This window comes from Kuraishia capsulata, genomic scaffold (genome assembly GCF_000576695.1).
Source record: "Kuraishia capsulata CBS 1993 genomic scaffold, Kuraishia_capsulata_scaffold_1, whole genome shotgun sequence".
Classification (NCBI taxonomy): Eukaryota; Fungi; Ascomycota; class Pichiomycetes; order Pichiales; family Pichiaceae; genus Kuraishia; species Kuraishia capsulata.
The window spans coordinates 1,553,729-1,567,985 of NW_019172950.1; the positions used below are offsets into that span (position 1 = coordinate 1,553,729).

General features: G+C 43.8%; 7 protein-coding genes across 7 annotated transcripts; 3 read left to right on the forward strand and 4 right to left on the reverse strand.

Moving 5' to 3' along the window:
• Nucleotides 1–448: 448 nt before the first annotated feature.
• On the forward strand, nucleotides 449–2,116 carry KUCA_T00000839001 (uncharacterized protein; the record flags this gene model as incomplete). The annotated part of the gene is made up of 1 exon (XM_022605416.1): nucleotides 449–2,116. The coding sequence occupies one exon, from the start codon at nucleotides 449–451 to the stop codon at nucleotides 2,114–2,116; it is 1,668 nt and encodes a 555-aa protein (XP_022456887.1).
• Nucleotides 2,117–2,178: 62 nt separating this feature from the next.
• On the reverse strand, nucleotides 2,179–4,626 carry KUCA_T00000840001 (uncharacterized protein; the record flags this gene model as incomplete). The annotated part of the gene is made up of 2 exons (XM_022605417.1): nucleotides 2,179–3,510; nucleotides 3,562–4,626. 2 exons carry the CDS (start codon nucleotides 4,624–4,626, stop codon nucleotides 2,179–2,181), a joined length of 2,397 nt encoding a protein of 798 aa, XP_022456888.1.
• A 101-nt stretch (nucleotides 4,627–4,727) lies between these two features.
• Nucleotides 4,728–6,434, reverse strand: KUCA_T00000841001 (uncharacterized protein; the record flags this gene model as incomplete). The annotated part of the gene is made up of 1 exon (XM_022605419.1): nucleotides 4,728–6,434. One exon carries the CDS (start codon nucleotides 6,432–6,434, stop codon nucleotides 4,728–4,730), a length of 1,707 nt encoding a protein of 568 aa, XP_022456889.1.
• Nucleotides 6,435–6,860: 426 nt separating this feature from the next.
• Nucleotides 6,861–7,058, reverse strand: KUCA_T00000842001 (uncharacterized protein; the record flags this gene model as incomplete). Its single annotated transcript, XM_022605420.1, has 1 exon — nucleotides 6,861–7,058. The coding sequence occupies one exon, from the start codon at nucleotides 7,056–7,058 to the stop codon at nucleotides 6,861–6,863; it is 198 nt and encodes a 65-aa protein (XP_022456890.1).
• Nucleotides 7,059–7,088: 30 nt separating this feature from the next.
• On the reverse strand, nucleotides 7,089–7,546 carry KUCA_T00000843001 (uncharacterized protein; the record flags this gene model as incomplete). Its single annotated transcript, XM_022605421.1, has 3 exons — nucleotides 7,089–7,300; nucleotides 7,359–7,385; nucleotides 7,492–7,546. 3 exons carry the CDS (start codon nucleotides 7,544–7,546, stop codon nucleotides 7,089–7,091), a joined length of 294 nt encoding a protein of 97 aa, XP_022456891.1.
• Nucleotides 7,547–7,806: 260 nt separating this feature from the next.
• KUCA_T00000844001 (uncharacterized protein) lies at nucleotides 7,807–9,009 on the forward strand (the record flags this gene model as incomplete). Its single annotated transcript, XM_022605422.1, has 1 exon — nucleotides 7,807–9,009. One exon carries the CDS (start codon nucleotides 7,807–7,809, stop codon nucleotides 9,007–9,009), a length of 1,203 nt encoding a protein of 400 aa, XP_022456892.1.
• A 436-nt stretch (nucleotides 9,010–9,445) lies between these two features.
• On the forward strand, nucleotides 9,446–14,044 carry KUCA_T00000845001 (uncharacterized protein; the record flags this gene model as incomplete). Its single annotated transcript, XM_022605423.1, has 1 exon — nucleotides 9,446–14,044. One exon carries the CDS (start codon nucleotides 9,446–9,448, stop codon nucleotides 14,042–14,044), a length of 4,599 nt encoding a protein of 1,532 aa, XP_022456893.1.
• Nucleotides 14,045–14,257: the final 213 nt, after the last annotated feature.

The following is a 14,257-nucleotide window of genomic DNA, read 5'->3' on the forward strand; positions in this document are numbered from 1 at the left end:
ATGACCGCAAAAACGACCAGGTTCAAACACAGACCTGGAATCTTCACATATCGGAGATTACTCCTCTTTCGGCCAGGAACAATTGCCGATGAGATTAGATAGTGAAGAGGTATGAGATTTGAGCACATCAGGATGTGAATGATAGCAATACTGATATCATTAGAACTGCAGAACTCTCAAAACTAACATCATCTAAATAATTTACGTACAGTGTTTTCTAATAATCGGTTAACAACAATACTTAATGCTCCGAGTCATCGTGCATAACTCACAAAAGCGGCATTTTTATCGTAATGCATTGTAAAATTTCTATGGAGTCATACATGGCTAATTTTCAGATCCCTTGAAACCTTTGTGGCCTTTCTTTTTTCTTGAGAGCATTGAATAACTCATATTTTGAGACCATTTCAATGCTGCCATCAGACTCTCTTCTATCACAGATACGACAATGAAGACCAAAATCTCCTTCAGGGAACAGCTCGCTGGGTTCCCGGTATGGCAGACCTCAGTCATATCTATGATCAGGTTCTCCGAGCCGATTGCCTTCACCTCTTTGTTTCCTTATATGTACTTCATGGTCAAGGACTTTGGAGTTGCCGAGACTGACGAGGATATTTCAAAATATTGCGGTTATATCTCATCAGCTTTTGCCTTTTTCCAATTCCTATGTTCCGTACACTGGGGTCACTATGCGGATGTCATCGGTAGAAAGCCAGTGCTGCTTATTGGATTACTCGGAACTGGCTGTTCCATGTTGGCTTTCGGATTTTCCTCTAGCTTTTGGATGGCTTTTGCTTCAAGAGCGTTTATGGGTGCTATCAATGGGAATGTTGCAGTTATAAGAACCATGCTTGGAGAAGTGGCCTCTGACCCCAGACACACAGCTTTGGCTCTCAGTCTAGTACCGTTACTATGGCAGGTAGGATGCATTATTGGGCCCCTAAGTGGATATTTGGTCAATACTGATCGAGCTTCATCATCAGCCACAAGCATTGTCGTCAGAGATACATGGATGCATAAGTCTGTATCTTACTTGGTTCCTTTGGCTAAGAGGTCTGCTTTCCACGAGTTCACTGAAAAGTATCCCTACGCCCTCTCCAATATTGTTGTCGCCTATTTTATTTTCAGCTCGTTGTTGATAGCCATTCTTTTTTTGGAAGAAACTCACGAAACCTTAAAATATAGACGCGATTATGGATTAGAGATCGGTGACAGAATCAGACGGCATTTTGGCTATACGGTTGAAACCAGATCCTGGAACAGGTATACGAGAGTTACCGAAAATGACATCCACTTCGATACTTATGAGCTCAATTCGAGTGCCTCTAATGTTTCTGAATCGGGTTCTGGTACTGAAAACCAAATGGGAACGAAACATCAAAAGCACTCAGACACATCTTATCCATGGCGCAAGCTTATGACCTCGAAGGTATTTTACGCTCTACTCTCCAACTTTATTATGGCATTTCACACCATTGTTGCTGATGAGCTCTTCCCTGTGTTTTGCTCTTCGAGTATCGCTCGAACAGACCCCTCTGACCCAATGTCCCCATTGCTGTCGAAATTCCCCCATATTGTAGGTGGATTGGGAAAAGACTCCAAACAGGTTGGAAATGTTTTGTCGATAACAGGACTTGTTGGTGTCATTGTTGTCGTGTTTGTGTATCCATATTTGGACCGAAAGTACGACGCTTTGACATCCTATAAGGCGTTGCTAGTCCCATTCTCTGCGATATATGCCTTAATTCCGTTTTTGGTATTTACCTTGACTCCGAACTATCCCACTACACAGACCAGTATGCACGCCATTTATGCCATATCTTTCGCAAAAACTATATTGGGATCATTAGGTTTCCCTCAGATATTCTTGCTGGTTCATGAAAGTGCTGAACCAGGCTATAGAGCTTTTATCAACGGCATGGCTTTAAGTTTCACGTCCTTTGCCAGATTCCTTGCTCCAACCATCTGGGGTACTATCATGAGTTTTTCACAAGCTCACGGAATTGCCTGGTTTACATGGTGGAGCTTGGGAGCAGTTGCAATTTGTGGTAACTATGTCACTTCATTTATATCACCCATTGCCGTGAATCTTGATGAGCATGATGACATCGATTGATGGCACCGGGTAAATACTCTTTGATATATATTAGATTGCTATACATGATTATTTTCAATGAATTATTCAAGATGTCTCAATCCTTCCACATTGATGGCCTCCTGATGATTAAGACTAGTGAAAGCGGCTAATTGGCATCCCATCAACGTTTTCTCTCTAAGTTCGTTACTGAATTCAAGGACATTGGAGTCAGAACTGCTCAACTTGTAGAGGAGATAACCAGCCAAAGAGTCACCAGCACCTGTGACATTCTTGATATCAGACTTTAGATCAGCAGCAGGAAAATGCTGAACTATCACACCCATTCCCTGCTTCCCCTCGCCTACCAGAGAATATGAAGAAGCAGTTTCACCTTTGAGCGAAAAGGCTGTTTTATTCACCAGCTTCATATCATCCTCCACATTTGACGTGATCTGGATAATGGTTATTCCTTGGGCTCCATCCTTGAGAATTATGTTTGGACAATATGGCAACAGGTTGAGTGCCTGTTGAAATACTCCTCTTTCCAAATACCGCTTCACCAGGCTATTTCTCTGGGACAAAATATCCAATCCCATCCTCAACTTAGAATCCACTCCGAGCGCATCAAGCACAGGGAACCATTCGTCGAAATCCGAGAATTTCTCGTTTTCGGTGAACGATTTGTACAATGTCTCTAGCTCCGACAGCGTGGGGGTCATTAGAAACAGTTCATTGTTTGGAAAACAGTGAAGACTAGCTGATTTGGAGAGTCTGTTTGCCTTTATCACTGAGGTTGGTTCATATATGGATTTGTAGCCCATGACCGGTGCGTTTTTGAGTATAGAAGACATCAAGTCTGGCATGATGTTGGAGTCAAACAACACGAACTTTGGCGAGTATTTCGACAATTTCGATGTAACATGGGACTCAGAAAGGTTCTCTGTTATGCTCATGTCTGCACAAGCAACTACCAGACTTCCAGAGGAATCGTGAACTGCCGAGTATTGGGCCGAATTGTACTCAGGCTGAACTTCTATTCCATCTGCAGTCAGACCTGTGTCTTCCAAAACGAACCGTATTTGCTCTCCAGCAATATCCTTTCCAACAGCTGATATTAGCTTCACCACTGGTCTATCAATTTGGCTGGTTTTTCCTGAATTGTGAGCCGCTAGAGCAATATTGAAACCAACCCCTCCAGCGGACGATGAGATAGAGCCTGGATTGGAGTCTCCCATGATACTTTTGGCAGATATCTTACTAATATTGTCCATTGCAATTGAACCAACAACTACAGCATCAACTATAGCCGGTGATTGCACTGTAAAGGTCTTCAGAGCGGCTTTTTTGTCCAGCTTGGTGGATGCTCCCGAAGAGGGCAAAGGTTCGCGTTGGGTCTTCTGTCTCAGATCCAACGGGGGTTCAAAGTAAGTTTTCTGTTTTCAAATTAGTATCAAGACCTGCTAGAATCCAATTCGATTACTTACCGATCCACCTCTGAGAACGCTTAGCTCTTTCGCAATCTGGGAAGCGATTCCAGCATTGTGCAGCACGAAGGAGACGTTACAACTAACAGATTCTCCCTTCGTCTTAGTGTTGATAAAATCAAGCATGAACGGTGTAACTGCCTTTCCTGTGATATTCAGAGCTTGAGCCGCGTGTTGAGCCTCTTTGATCACCTCGTTGATGAAGTCACTTGGCAAGGCTATAGCAACAGGAGGTGGTATGCAGAACAGAAACCCATTCTCCAGGTCCAAAGATTTGCCACTTTCAATAACTTTGGCAGCAGTGAGAATAGAGTTGATCGTGTATGGAGACGGAACGCCTGAATCTCTGGTGTAGAATCCGGGGATGTTTATAGGGCCATCTTTAAAATCACCATCGTCATAGGTCATAACCGGCACACCTTTGGTTTCCAGATACTCCATTGTTCTCTGAACATCCAATATCGACTTCGGACCAGAACAAACAACGGCGACAGGTGTTTTCGATAATTCGTCCAAATCAGCACTCACATCCATGGTGACTTCCCCATGACGGTGTACTCCACCCAGTCCGCCAGTTGCAAAAACCGAGATATTTGCGAGTTTCGACAAAATCATCGTGGCAGCAATTGTCGTGCCTCCTGTTTGATTTAATGACATCACCAATGGGATGTCTCTTCTTGAAATCTTCACGCGACTCTCGCCATTAGCATCAGCCAGATACTCTATCTCTTTCTCTGTGAGACCCACAGTGGGCTTTCCGTCTATGAAAGCAACTGTCGCCGGAACTGCACCATACGATCGCACCACCTCTTCAACTCGCTTTGCCATGGCTATATTTTCAGGATACGGCAATCCATGGGTGATGATGGTACTTTCGAGAGATACCACTGGCTTGTTGTACTTGACTGCTTCCTCTACCTCAGAAGAAATGTGTAACTTAGGGATATGGCTCAAACCACGATAGCCAATAGATTTACGGCATCTCAGACCATTCCGGAAATTTCTAAGCATAATCGTGGTGATCTTGTTACCTCGCGTACGGAAAGAAGAATTGTCTTGTTGCATTGAGAACTTCTGAAGCCCATGCTCATCTGAGTCCGCAAAAATGGGATGATCACCCGGTCTTAAAGGGTTTTCCTTATCTAGTGAGGCTCTTATCTAAATAATTAGAAATTGTCTACTCTATCTTCATTAGGATCAATTGTGAAGATTTTGTCGGGGTTGAACAGCCTCAATGGGTCCAATGCCATTTTTATCCGACGCATCGTACTCACAGCCTCTTCGCCAAGCTCAGCCTCAAGAAATTCCCGCTTACCAATTCCCACACCATGCTCTCCACTAACTGTGCCCTCGTAACTGATAGCCCGTTTCACCATGTTATGAACAACTGTTTCTGCGTCGCTGAGTTTGTCCTTGGGAAAAATTACAAGAGCATGAATATTTCCGTCACCAACATGACCAACAACAGTCGTCAAAAGCCCGTGACTTTCTATGTCTTTAACTGTTTCGGATATCATCTGCGGTAGGGCAGACACTGGCACAGCGACATCTGTGGGCCATGATCTAGCATCAGGAATGACTTTTTTAGCCCAGTCAAGACTTGTCCAAAGTTGAGTCTTTCGTGCTCTCCAAATAGCTTCTTTTTCCTCCTCGTCAGTGGCAACCTCGATGTTGAAACCGTTGTTTGCTTCGCAGATCCGCTTGATCTCATCCAAGTTATCTTTCAGTCCGTTTTTGGTTCCTGAGATTTTGAATAGTAAAAGATTCTTATCACTCCACTTTCGTGTTCCATCACCTCCCATTTCTGCAAAACATTTCATTTGGCGATCGTCCATCAGTTCAACCGCGTTCACTTGAATGCCCTTTTTAAAGACATCAGTAACAGTCTTTGCAGCTTCACCAACAGCATTGAAATTCACTATAGCAACAACTTCATTCTCTGGTCTCACATGCAATTTCAAAGTAGCCTCCACAACAATTCCAAGTGTTCCCTCGCTTCCGACAAAAAGACCAGTCAAGTTGTATCCGGAAGAACTCTTCCTTGGTCTGTTCTTGGTCTTGACTATAGTTCCGTCTGCCAATACCACCTTCAACGCAATCACGTTTTCTTTCATCGTTCCATATCGCGACGCATTGGTTCCCGAACAACTTGTGGCTACCATGCCGCCAATCATAGCTCCAGGACCAGGGTCTGGCCCAAACATGAGTCCATATGGTTCCAAGTACTCTCCTAGTTCTTGCCAGCCTACTCCCGGTTGGACCACCACGTCCAGATCATCCTCGTGTATAGCAATAACATTATTCAATCTTGAAACATCAATGCAAATGCCTCTTCTTGTGGGAATGAAATGGCCCTCAATTGAGGTTCCTCCGGAAAATGGCACCATGGGAACGTGATACTTATAGCACACCTTGACAACCTCTGCTACTTCCTCGATAGACCCCGGATAAACCACCATATCTGGTCTTTCATTGTCATTTGGTTTGTGAAAATTCGAGGAGTTATCTGAGTGGTTTAGAAGTTCACCCGCTGAGTTTTTGACGTACTCTGGGCCGGTGATGGTGGTAATCTCCTCGATCGCCTTTGAGACCTCATTGGGGGTAGCATAGACCGGGGAACTGATGTCGGTGATTTTGGTAGTTGAAGTTTGTAGAAATGAACTATCAGAAGAATTGAAATATTGAGAACAAAACCAGCCAATCAAACCATTAGTAACAGCTGTCAATGTTGTGAGGCCGTAACGCGGCTTGCTATGATTCTGGTTGTATTGTTTTGGAGCATTAAGTACTAAGGCTGTACTACTGAACCAGCGGTGTTTGCCAACATATTTCACAGATCTCACTCTTCTAATGAAACGTCCAGTAGTATACATTACAGAACTTTGGAACTGTTCCAGGATTTATTCCAGAACCAACTCTTTGCTATGGAATCGAACTCCAATTCAATTAGAGTCATCGCCGACATCTCGGCCTCCTTAGATAAGAAAAATCGTGAAATTCCTTATCAGGAAAATGCACGATTTCCATCTCCGGACGAACCCGATTCACGATTTTTAGGTTTGTTGGAGATAGGCGTTTGTGAGAATAAAATGTAACAAAATTACGAGAAATAAACCAGGAGTGAAAATTGGAGTCTAGGGCAGTTTTCAGGAAAATTATTCCGGTTTTTTTAATTGAATGGTGTAAGGCATATCCTCACACAGATAGCATTATCGGATACCATTCCGGGACGGTGGTTTGAGAAGCAGCAACCACTCAACTACGATAATATTTCCACAAGTGATTGTTCAATTATTCAGCTATTTTCCAATATCCTCATCCCATTGCTCTGGATGCTCGGTGATAAACTTTCTCAGAATATCCTCACATTCCTGACTCTTCAAGTTAATCACCTCGACTCCTCTCTCCTTGAGAAGATCTTCACCTCCGACGAATGTGTTGTTCTCGCCCATAACCACTCTCTTTACTCCAAAAAGCAATATTGCACCGGTGCACATGTTGCATGGACTCAAAGTGGTGTAAATCTGCTAAATGTTAGTAAAAAAAGCAAGAGGTTTGGCCGAAGCCATCCCGAAGTCCCCAACTCCACTCACCGTGCAGTCGGCATAAACTGATCCTCTCAATCTACCGGCCTTCTCAAAAGTGTCGATTTCACCGTGAAGGGTCGCAGACCCCTTTTGTACTCTCTGGTTGTGACCAACGGCCAGAACAGTTCCATCTTTATGGATTAGTGCACCACCTTTAGATGTTAGTATCGCTCAAACTTTACAAAAACGACTCCCATAAGCGTCACTCACCAATTGGGATTCCACCTTCAGAGTAACCTAGTAAAAAATCAACCGTTAATACTACGAAGAACAAGACCGCATCCATGCGGGGTGGGCAAAACATCCAAACCCTTCCGGGCCCAAGAAAACTCTGTATACTCACTCTTCTTTGCCTGCTCGAAGGCAAGACTCATTCCTTTCTGATCATCGAAAGACATGTTAGATCTTTCCCTGTAATTTTGAAGGAAACGGCCGTCAAGAAAGCAAGACCAAATGCGCTTGGAGAATAAAACCGTTGGAAAACGAAATCCGTCAATCACGTGATTCCTTTGGAACTTGAGATGCAATATTAAGCACAAGCTACCCCATATGACGCTTTATATGAATAAGCATACTGCTCCTAATCGCTAATAGTTTGATATTGTTGTGAAGTGAAGTATTGGAATATCATACTTTCTTTACATTGCCTGGAGTATTAATGTCAAATCAGAATATCTCAAAAGGGCCTAGTGCGAGCGTTCCGACCCCACCACGCCATCCAGGACCAGACTCGGAGGTGGACATCGCTGAAGTTCGCGATAAAAGACTACCGGCAAGCCTCGAGCTAGCGCTTGATCTTGATGATGCTGATGATAGTGACTCCACATCTGAGGCGGATGTCCCCTTCGAAGATATAAGTGAGGAAACCTATGCTACAGAAGACACTCAACAGGCCACTGTTAATCCTGTGGCAGCTGAAGCTGTTGCTCCAGCGGGCTTTGTTAGTGACTTCTACGATTTCAATGCCTCTACTAGGAATACTCCCGTCAATCCGTTTCGTGAGCCAAAAAGACTAACTTTCACGTCTACGTTGCGACCATACCCTGTATCTGGCCGAAGGCTTTCTCTTTCCCAACAGAGCAAGCTCATAACGTACATCGATGAACAATTGCTTGCAATCCAAAGACGTTTCATAAAGTACTTGTCTTTGAGAGAAGATGATGATGATGATGATATGGAGGAAGACGATAACAGTGATCTTAGTGATCATGACTCAGAAGTCCCGTCAAATCGAACCTCAGACTACAGTCTATCACAACTGTGCAATGACCTTGACGAAGTTGTAAACGTGATATACTACTCCATATTTCACACAAAGGTGGTTCCAGTGGTGACACATGCACAATTGCTTGGTGGATCCTTGAATAATGGATCTGCTATTGTTGATATACCCAAGGTGGATCCGAAGCTCGCTTTCGGGCAATCTGACTACTTGATCAAGGTGATGGGTGATTTGGTCGATTATATAATCAAATTTCGCATTTCAGGGTTTGACGAGTTGCGAAGTTTGCTGGAGTTTCTTGCAAAGCTCGATAATGTGATATCGGTGCTGATATACCAGAGCTCTCCACTTGATGGTTCTATGGAGACTTCTGAGAGTTCTGCAGAAAGGAGTTCTGAGAAGCTGCTCAGCGACACAGACATTGTGAGAATGACGAGTCTTGTGATGAGAACCAGACTAGTGCTCGTTTCCAAGTATGACGAGATGAAGGAAAAGAGAGAACCCGGGGCTGAGAAACGCAAACTGGACGAAGGACATGTCAGCAGACAGTCAGAGAATCAGAACCTGGAGATGGACTATCAGGAGATCATAGGAGAAGTCTATGAAGGTTTTCTTTCGGCTTCGGAGTCCAATGAATAATTAAGCCGAAGGATATAACTAACTTATAACCAAAATCAGCGCCGTATGCCACAAAAAAATGTATTGTCCAGACTTCGTATTCGCTATCATGCCCCGATTAGGAAGGCCAGTGTGTGAGATCATCGCTCAGATCTAATTGTGAGGGGGGACAGGGCCACGTAACACCCGATCGCCTTTGAACACGTACAGAGGGATCAGAGAAAGTTTTTGAAACCTGTTAAAAACTACCTGGTTATATAAGAAACTTCGACATTAGACCCAAGTCTCATTTGAGTGTACGAATTCTAATATTTTGCCTTTAAAGTTTCGATTTGGGGTTTTGAATTGGGCAGGCTGAATCTATAGTCGCGCCGTTTATGAGGGCTAGTTGGTAACAGATCAACACACCTCGCTATTTATACGATCACCTTCCTTTTCATACAATTTTTTTGTGGAAATGTCCAAACAGATCACGACCAGCCTCAAGGCTATGGACCCTCTGAGTCTGGTAATCTATGAATGCACAATCATTGTCTCGGCCATGCGAAAAACCACAAGATGGTCCCAGAACGGTGTGGGAAGCGGTGTGGCCGCTATTCTCGGCGGCCAATTCAACAGAGATAGTTCTCCTTATGTTGAAGATGATTACCCTACTCTAAACAACATATTTGGTTTGAAAAACTCGCGATTTGACCCAGACAAACAGGGTAATCTGTCATACTCGGCAGTAATGCACAGCAAATTCAAAGATGACAATCCTTTTCTAAGTGCGTTTATACAACTGAGATCGCTGGTGAGCTCAGCCAAGTCACTTGAGTCCATTGATTCGTTGACTTTGTTACAGCCGTTTTTGGTGGTAATCAGATCCCCTGTGACCTCAGCGCATGTTACTACTTTGGCTTTAAACTCGATCTCAAGGTTTTTGCGCTACAACATTATCAATGAAAATCTCGCCAGCATCGAACAGACACTGCCTCAAATTGTATCGTCGCTGTCTCATTGCAAGTTCGAGGGTGTTGACCAATCGCAGGATGAGGTCCTTCTGATGAAGGTGTTGACATTGATAGAGGCTTTTGTCAAATCTGATATGTGTGACTTGCTTCCTGATGAGGCAATGTATGAGGCCATTACAACCTGTTTCTCGCTGTCCATCAATAGCAGAAGGAAAGAGTTGTTGAGGAGAGCTGCCGAGGTCACGTTGACTTCAATCACCGTCAAACTTTTTGAAAGATTGCGACTCATAGCTGTGACAGAAAAGGATCATCGAAAGCACTCTGAGTCCGAGGTTGAGATAGTTGTGGGAAATGAAGATCACAGTTTGCCACAGGACACCATTGGTGGTACTGAAATCTCGAAAGCTGAGTCTAAGGAAGAACCTGCAGGGCAGGCAACAGATATTGCTGAAGGATCATTACAAGGGAGCACAACTTCAACGCCTGAGCCATCAGAAAAGGCTTCAGAGCCTTCGGAAAGAGTCACAGAGACCCATCTCCCATTTGGCGTCCCTTGCATCAAAGAATTTCTGGTCCATACTGTGGGGATTATCGCTCCTGAAAACCAGTTCCAGTATACAGAAAGTTCTAGGATATTTGCTCTAGAGCTTCTCACAACTGTGATTGAAGTCTCCAGTGATGTTCTTCCAGACCACCCTGAAATATTTGCATTGATATCTGACTCTACATGTCACCATTTAGCCCATATCATCCAGAGTTCTGACTCTCCGTCACTATTACAGTCGGCATTACAGCTTTTCATCACTCTGACCATTTCGCTGGGATCCCTATTGAAGATCCAGGTAGAGCTGATTCTCAATTCTATTTCCAAGGCAATTGTAACTGACTTTGCCAAACTGGAAGAGGATCTGAGCCATAACTTCGACAGAGTAATGAAGATGGGTCAGCTCGATCCTGATGAGACAAACGAAGAAAGCCAGATTGCGGAAAGCTCGGACATTCTCATGGCAAAAGATGGCAGAACGTCCTTGAGCAAGGAGATCCTCGTTGAGGCAATTTCGATTCTATGGATAAGAACACCTACCTTCTTTGCCAATCTCTTCAAGTTGTACGATTGCGACTTCGACAGAAGTGATGTTTGTGAAAACCTGATCAGGTTATTGTGCCGTTTGTCGTTGGCAGACACTGCTCTTTTCACGACTGATAATGTTCCTCCAATATGTTTGGAGGGTTTGCTTTCATTTGTTAATGGGGTTCACGAACATGTCAGAATCTTGGTTAAACAGAACACTGATACTGAGAAACTCAAACCGCATCCACTTGTGCTCCAAAAGGAGAAGAAGAAGGAGTTCATCGAGTGCACAAAGCTTCTGAACGAAAATCCCAAAAAGGGGTTGGCAATGCTCAATGAGAAGGGTTTCATCAAAGATCTAGATGATCTGGATGAAGTTGCTCATTTTCTGCATGAGAAATCGGGAAGAGTCGACAAAAAGATGCTTGGTGAACTACTGGCCAAACCTGCAAATGCTGGCCTTTTGAAGCAGTTCTTGGAGCTGTTTGAGTTTAGTGGATTGCGCGTTGACGAGGCACTACGTGTGCTGCTGAAAAGCTTTCGTTTACCAGGAGAATCCCAGCAAATTGAGAGGATTGTAGAAACGTTCAGTGAAAGGTACGTCTCTTGTCAGACTGAGAGTGATGATGAAAAGGAAACAGCGAGGGTTGAAACTTTAGCCACTCCTGCTGAATCTGAGGGGAGCAAGGTGGTTCCTGATAAAGACGCTGTCTTTGTTCTGTCTTACTCCATCATCATGTTGAACACCGATCTTCACAATCCGCAAGTCAAACAGCAAATGAAGCTGGAGGAATACCAAAGAAATCTGCGTGGGGTTTACAATGGCAAGGATTTTCCAGCGTGGTATCTGGAGAAGATTTACTTCTCTATCAAAGAGCGTGAGATAATTATTCCAGAAGAGCATCATGGAAGCTCGCAGTACTATGATTTGGCGTGGAAGAACCTTATTGCTGAGCAGGAAAGCAAGGAGCAACCAAAAGGTACTGAGGCACCACTTGATGTGGACGATGGTGATTCTAATAACATTGCACCCTTTGACAAAATTATCTTCAAATATGTTTGTGGTCAGATTGTTAGTGCTCTGATTAGCATTTTCGAGGAGGCTGCTGATGATCAAATTATCACAAAGATGATGGCAACTATTGACAGATGTGCTACTATTGCAACATACTACGGCATGGTAGACATTGTGGAAACAATAGCCGAGGTACTAGCTCACATGACTACCTTGACTGGTGTCAAAAAGTCAGACTTGATGCTTGAGAACGCTGCTAATTCAGAGCTGATTCCTACTACCGAGGTCAAACTTGAAAAGGAGGGTGAGATTATTACAGTTAGTGAGGTTTCAGTCTGGTTTGGCCGCGATTTCAAGGCTCAATTATGTACTGTGGTACTCTTCCGTGTCTTGAAGAAAAACAATTGGAGGGTTTCGAAAGCGTGGGAATTCACTATGAGAATAATCTTCACTCTGTTTGAGAACTGTCTTCTTGAGCCTGATGTGTTCCCAGAGTTCCAAAAGAAATACGGTTTCGAGTCTTTGCCCAAGCCTAAGCCAGAATTCCAGATCAATAGGAGTCAGGCGTTAAAGGAAAGCGGTCTATTCTCAACGTTTTCCTCGTATTTGAAGGGTCTCTCTGATGACAGACCAGAGCCTACAGACGAGGAGATTGAATCCACTTTGTCTACAATCGACTGTATCAAGTCAAGCAGCATTGTTCCACTTTTTGGCCATGTGGCAAAGACTGATTCGGAAAACATCAAGGAGCTTGTTTCCTTGTTGCTTGAATCATTTCCTCCTCAACTAGAGGAAACTGCTAGGTTTTACGTCTCCGAGTGTCTGTTCATCCTGGAAATATCTGTCTATTTGTGCACATTGTTGACTGAAGACACGGAATCTACACTTGCGGTGTTGAAGAAGTGTGCTTCCTTGATTGAAATATCTGAAAAGGAGTTTGCATTCCCGCCATCTGCAGTCATTCGTGTTAGCGTTTATCAGCTCATTTTGCTGAAGAGCACAGAAGACAAAGAGTCATTGGTTAACACAATCACCACACTACACACGGTTGTTGAATCTGACAGAGAAGCCATCATCAAATCAGGCACTTCTCTTTTGAAGCCTCTAGAAGATCTCATGTCTCTAAGCATATGGTCTAGAAAAATTCTTGTGACCGATGTGAAATATTGGACTGTTATTAGAGTTTTCGCGTCTTCTCCCAAATATGTTGAACGGGTGTATGCCTTCCTGGAAGATGTTCTGGGGTCAAAGCCATCACCCGTGGTTCCTGAAACGTATATGCAAATTCTGGGTCTACTCGATGAAATATCCGCTGTTGGGGCATACGGTGCTCAATGGGAACAGGAATATGAAAAGCTCATGTCCACGGGTCACACTCTGGATCAGTACAAAAATCCTTTCAAGGAGCTGGTTTCCACTGCGTTGAAGTCTATCAATCTGACTTTAGGATTATCTAATGCCATCGCCTTCCAGGAGAAGAAGCGTTCTAGTGAGGGCTTGAAGCCTGATGCTGAAGCCATGTCGTGGTATCCTCTCATCGAAGCAGTTGCTCATCAATGTTATAACCCATGTCGTCAATTGAGAGCAGAGGCCCTAAAGTCTCTGCGAATGCTGATTGTTTCAAATGACCTGGGAGAAAACGTCACCTCTGAAGGGGTCATCGATGTCGGATGTATGCGTTTGCTTGTGGAGCTTCTAAAGCCCGAAGTCGAGGCCACAGATCCGAATGGAATGATCAAGACTCAATCTGAAGTGATCAAGCTTACATGCGAGACTCTGTTGAACTACAACCTTGCACACCCGACCACGATAGTCTCAAAGTTCCTGAAAATTGTTTCCAAGTTCCTGGTTAAGAATGCTGCAAAGCCAGCCTTCAAGGATCAAACCTCAGATTCTCTGAAGAACATGTTCGTGATTATGAAGGATAAGTTGGAGATTGAGAAAATAACATCGTTGGAGATTGATGAGTCCATCATCGCGTTGATACAGAACCCTGCCAATGAACCTGCTACATAACTTTCAGCAGCATTTGAGATTGGTGATTACGGCCAGCAATACCAAAGCTAAGCAAGACATAACTGGAAGAAGTCATTAGAATTATACTTTGAGTCCCTTCTTGATGACAGTAGATATCAAATTCTCGCAGTCTTGGTGCACGAGCTTGAGGCTTATAGTCGTGTCTGATACAACTTTCCAATCACCACCAATTTTGTTTTTGGCCATCTCCAA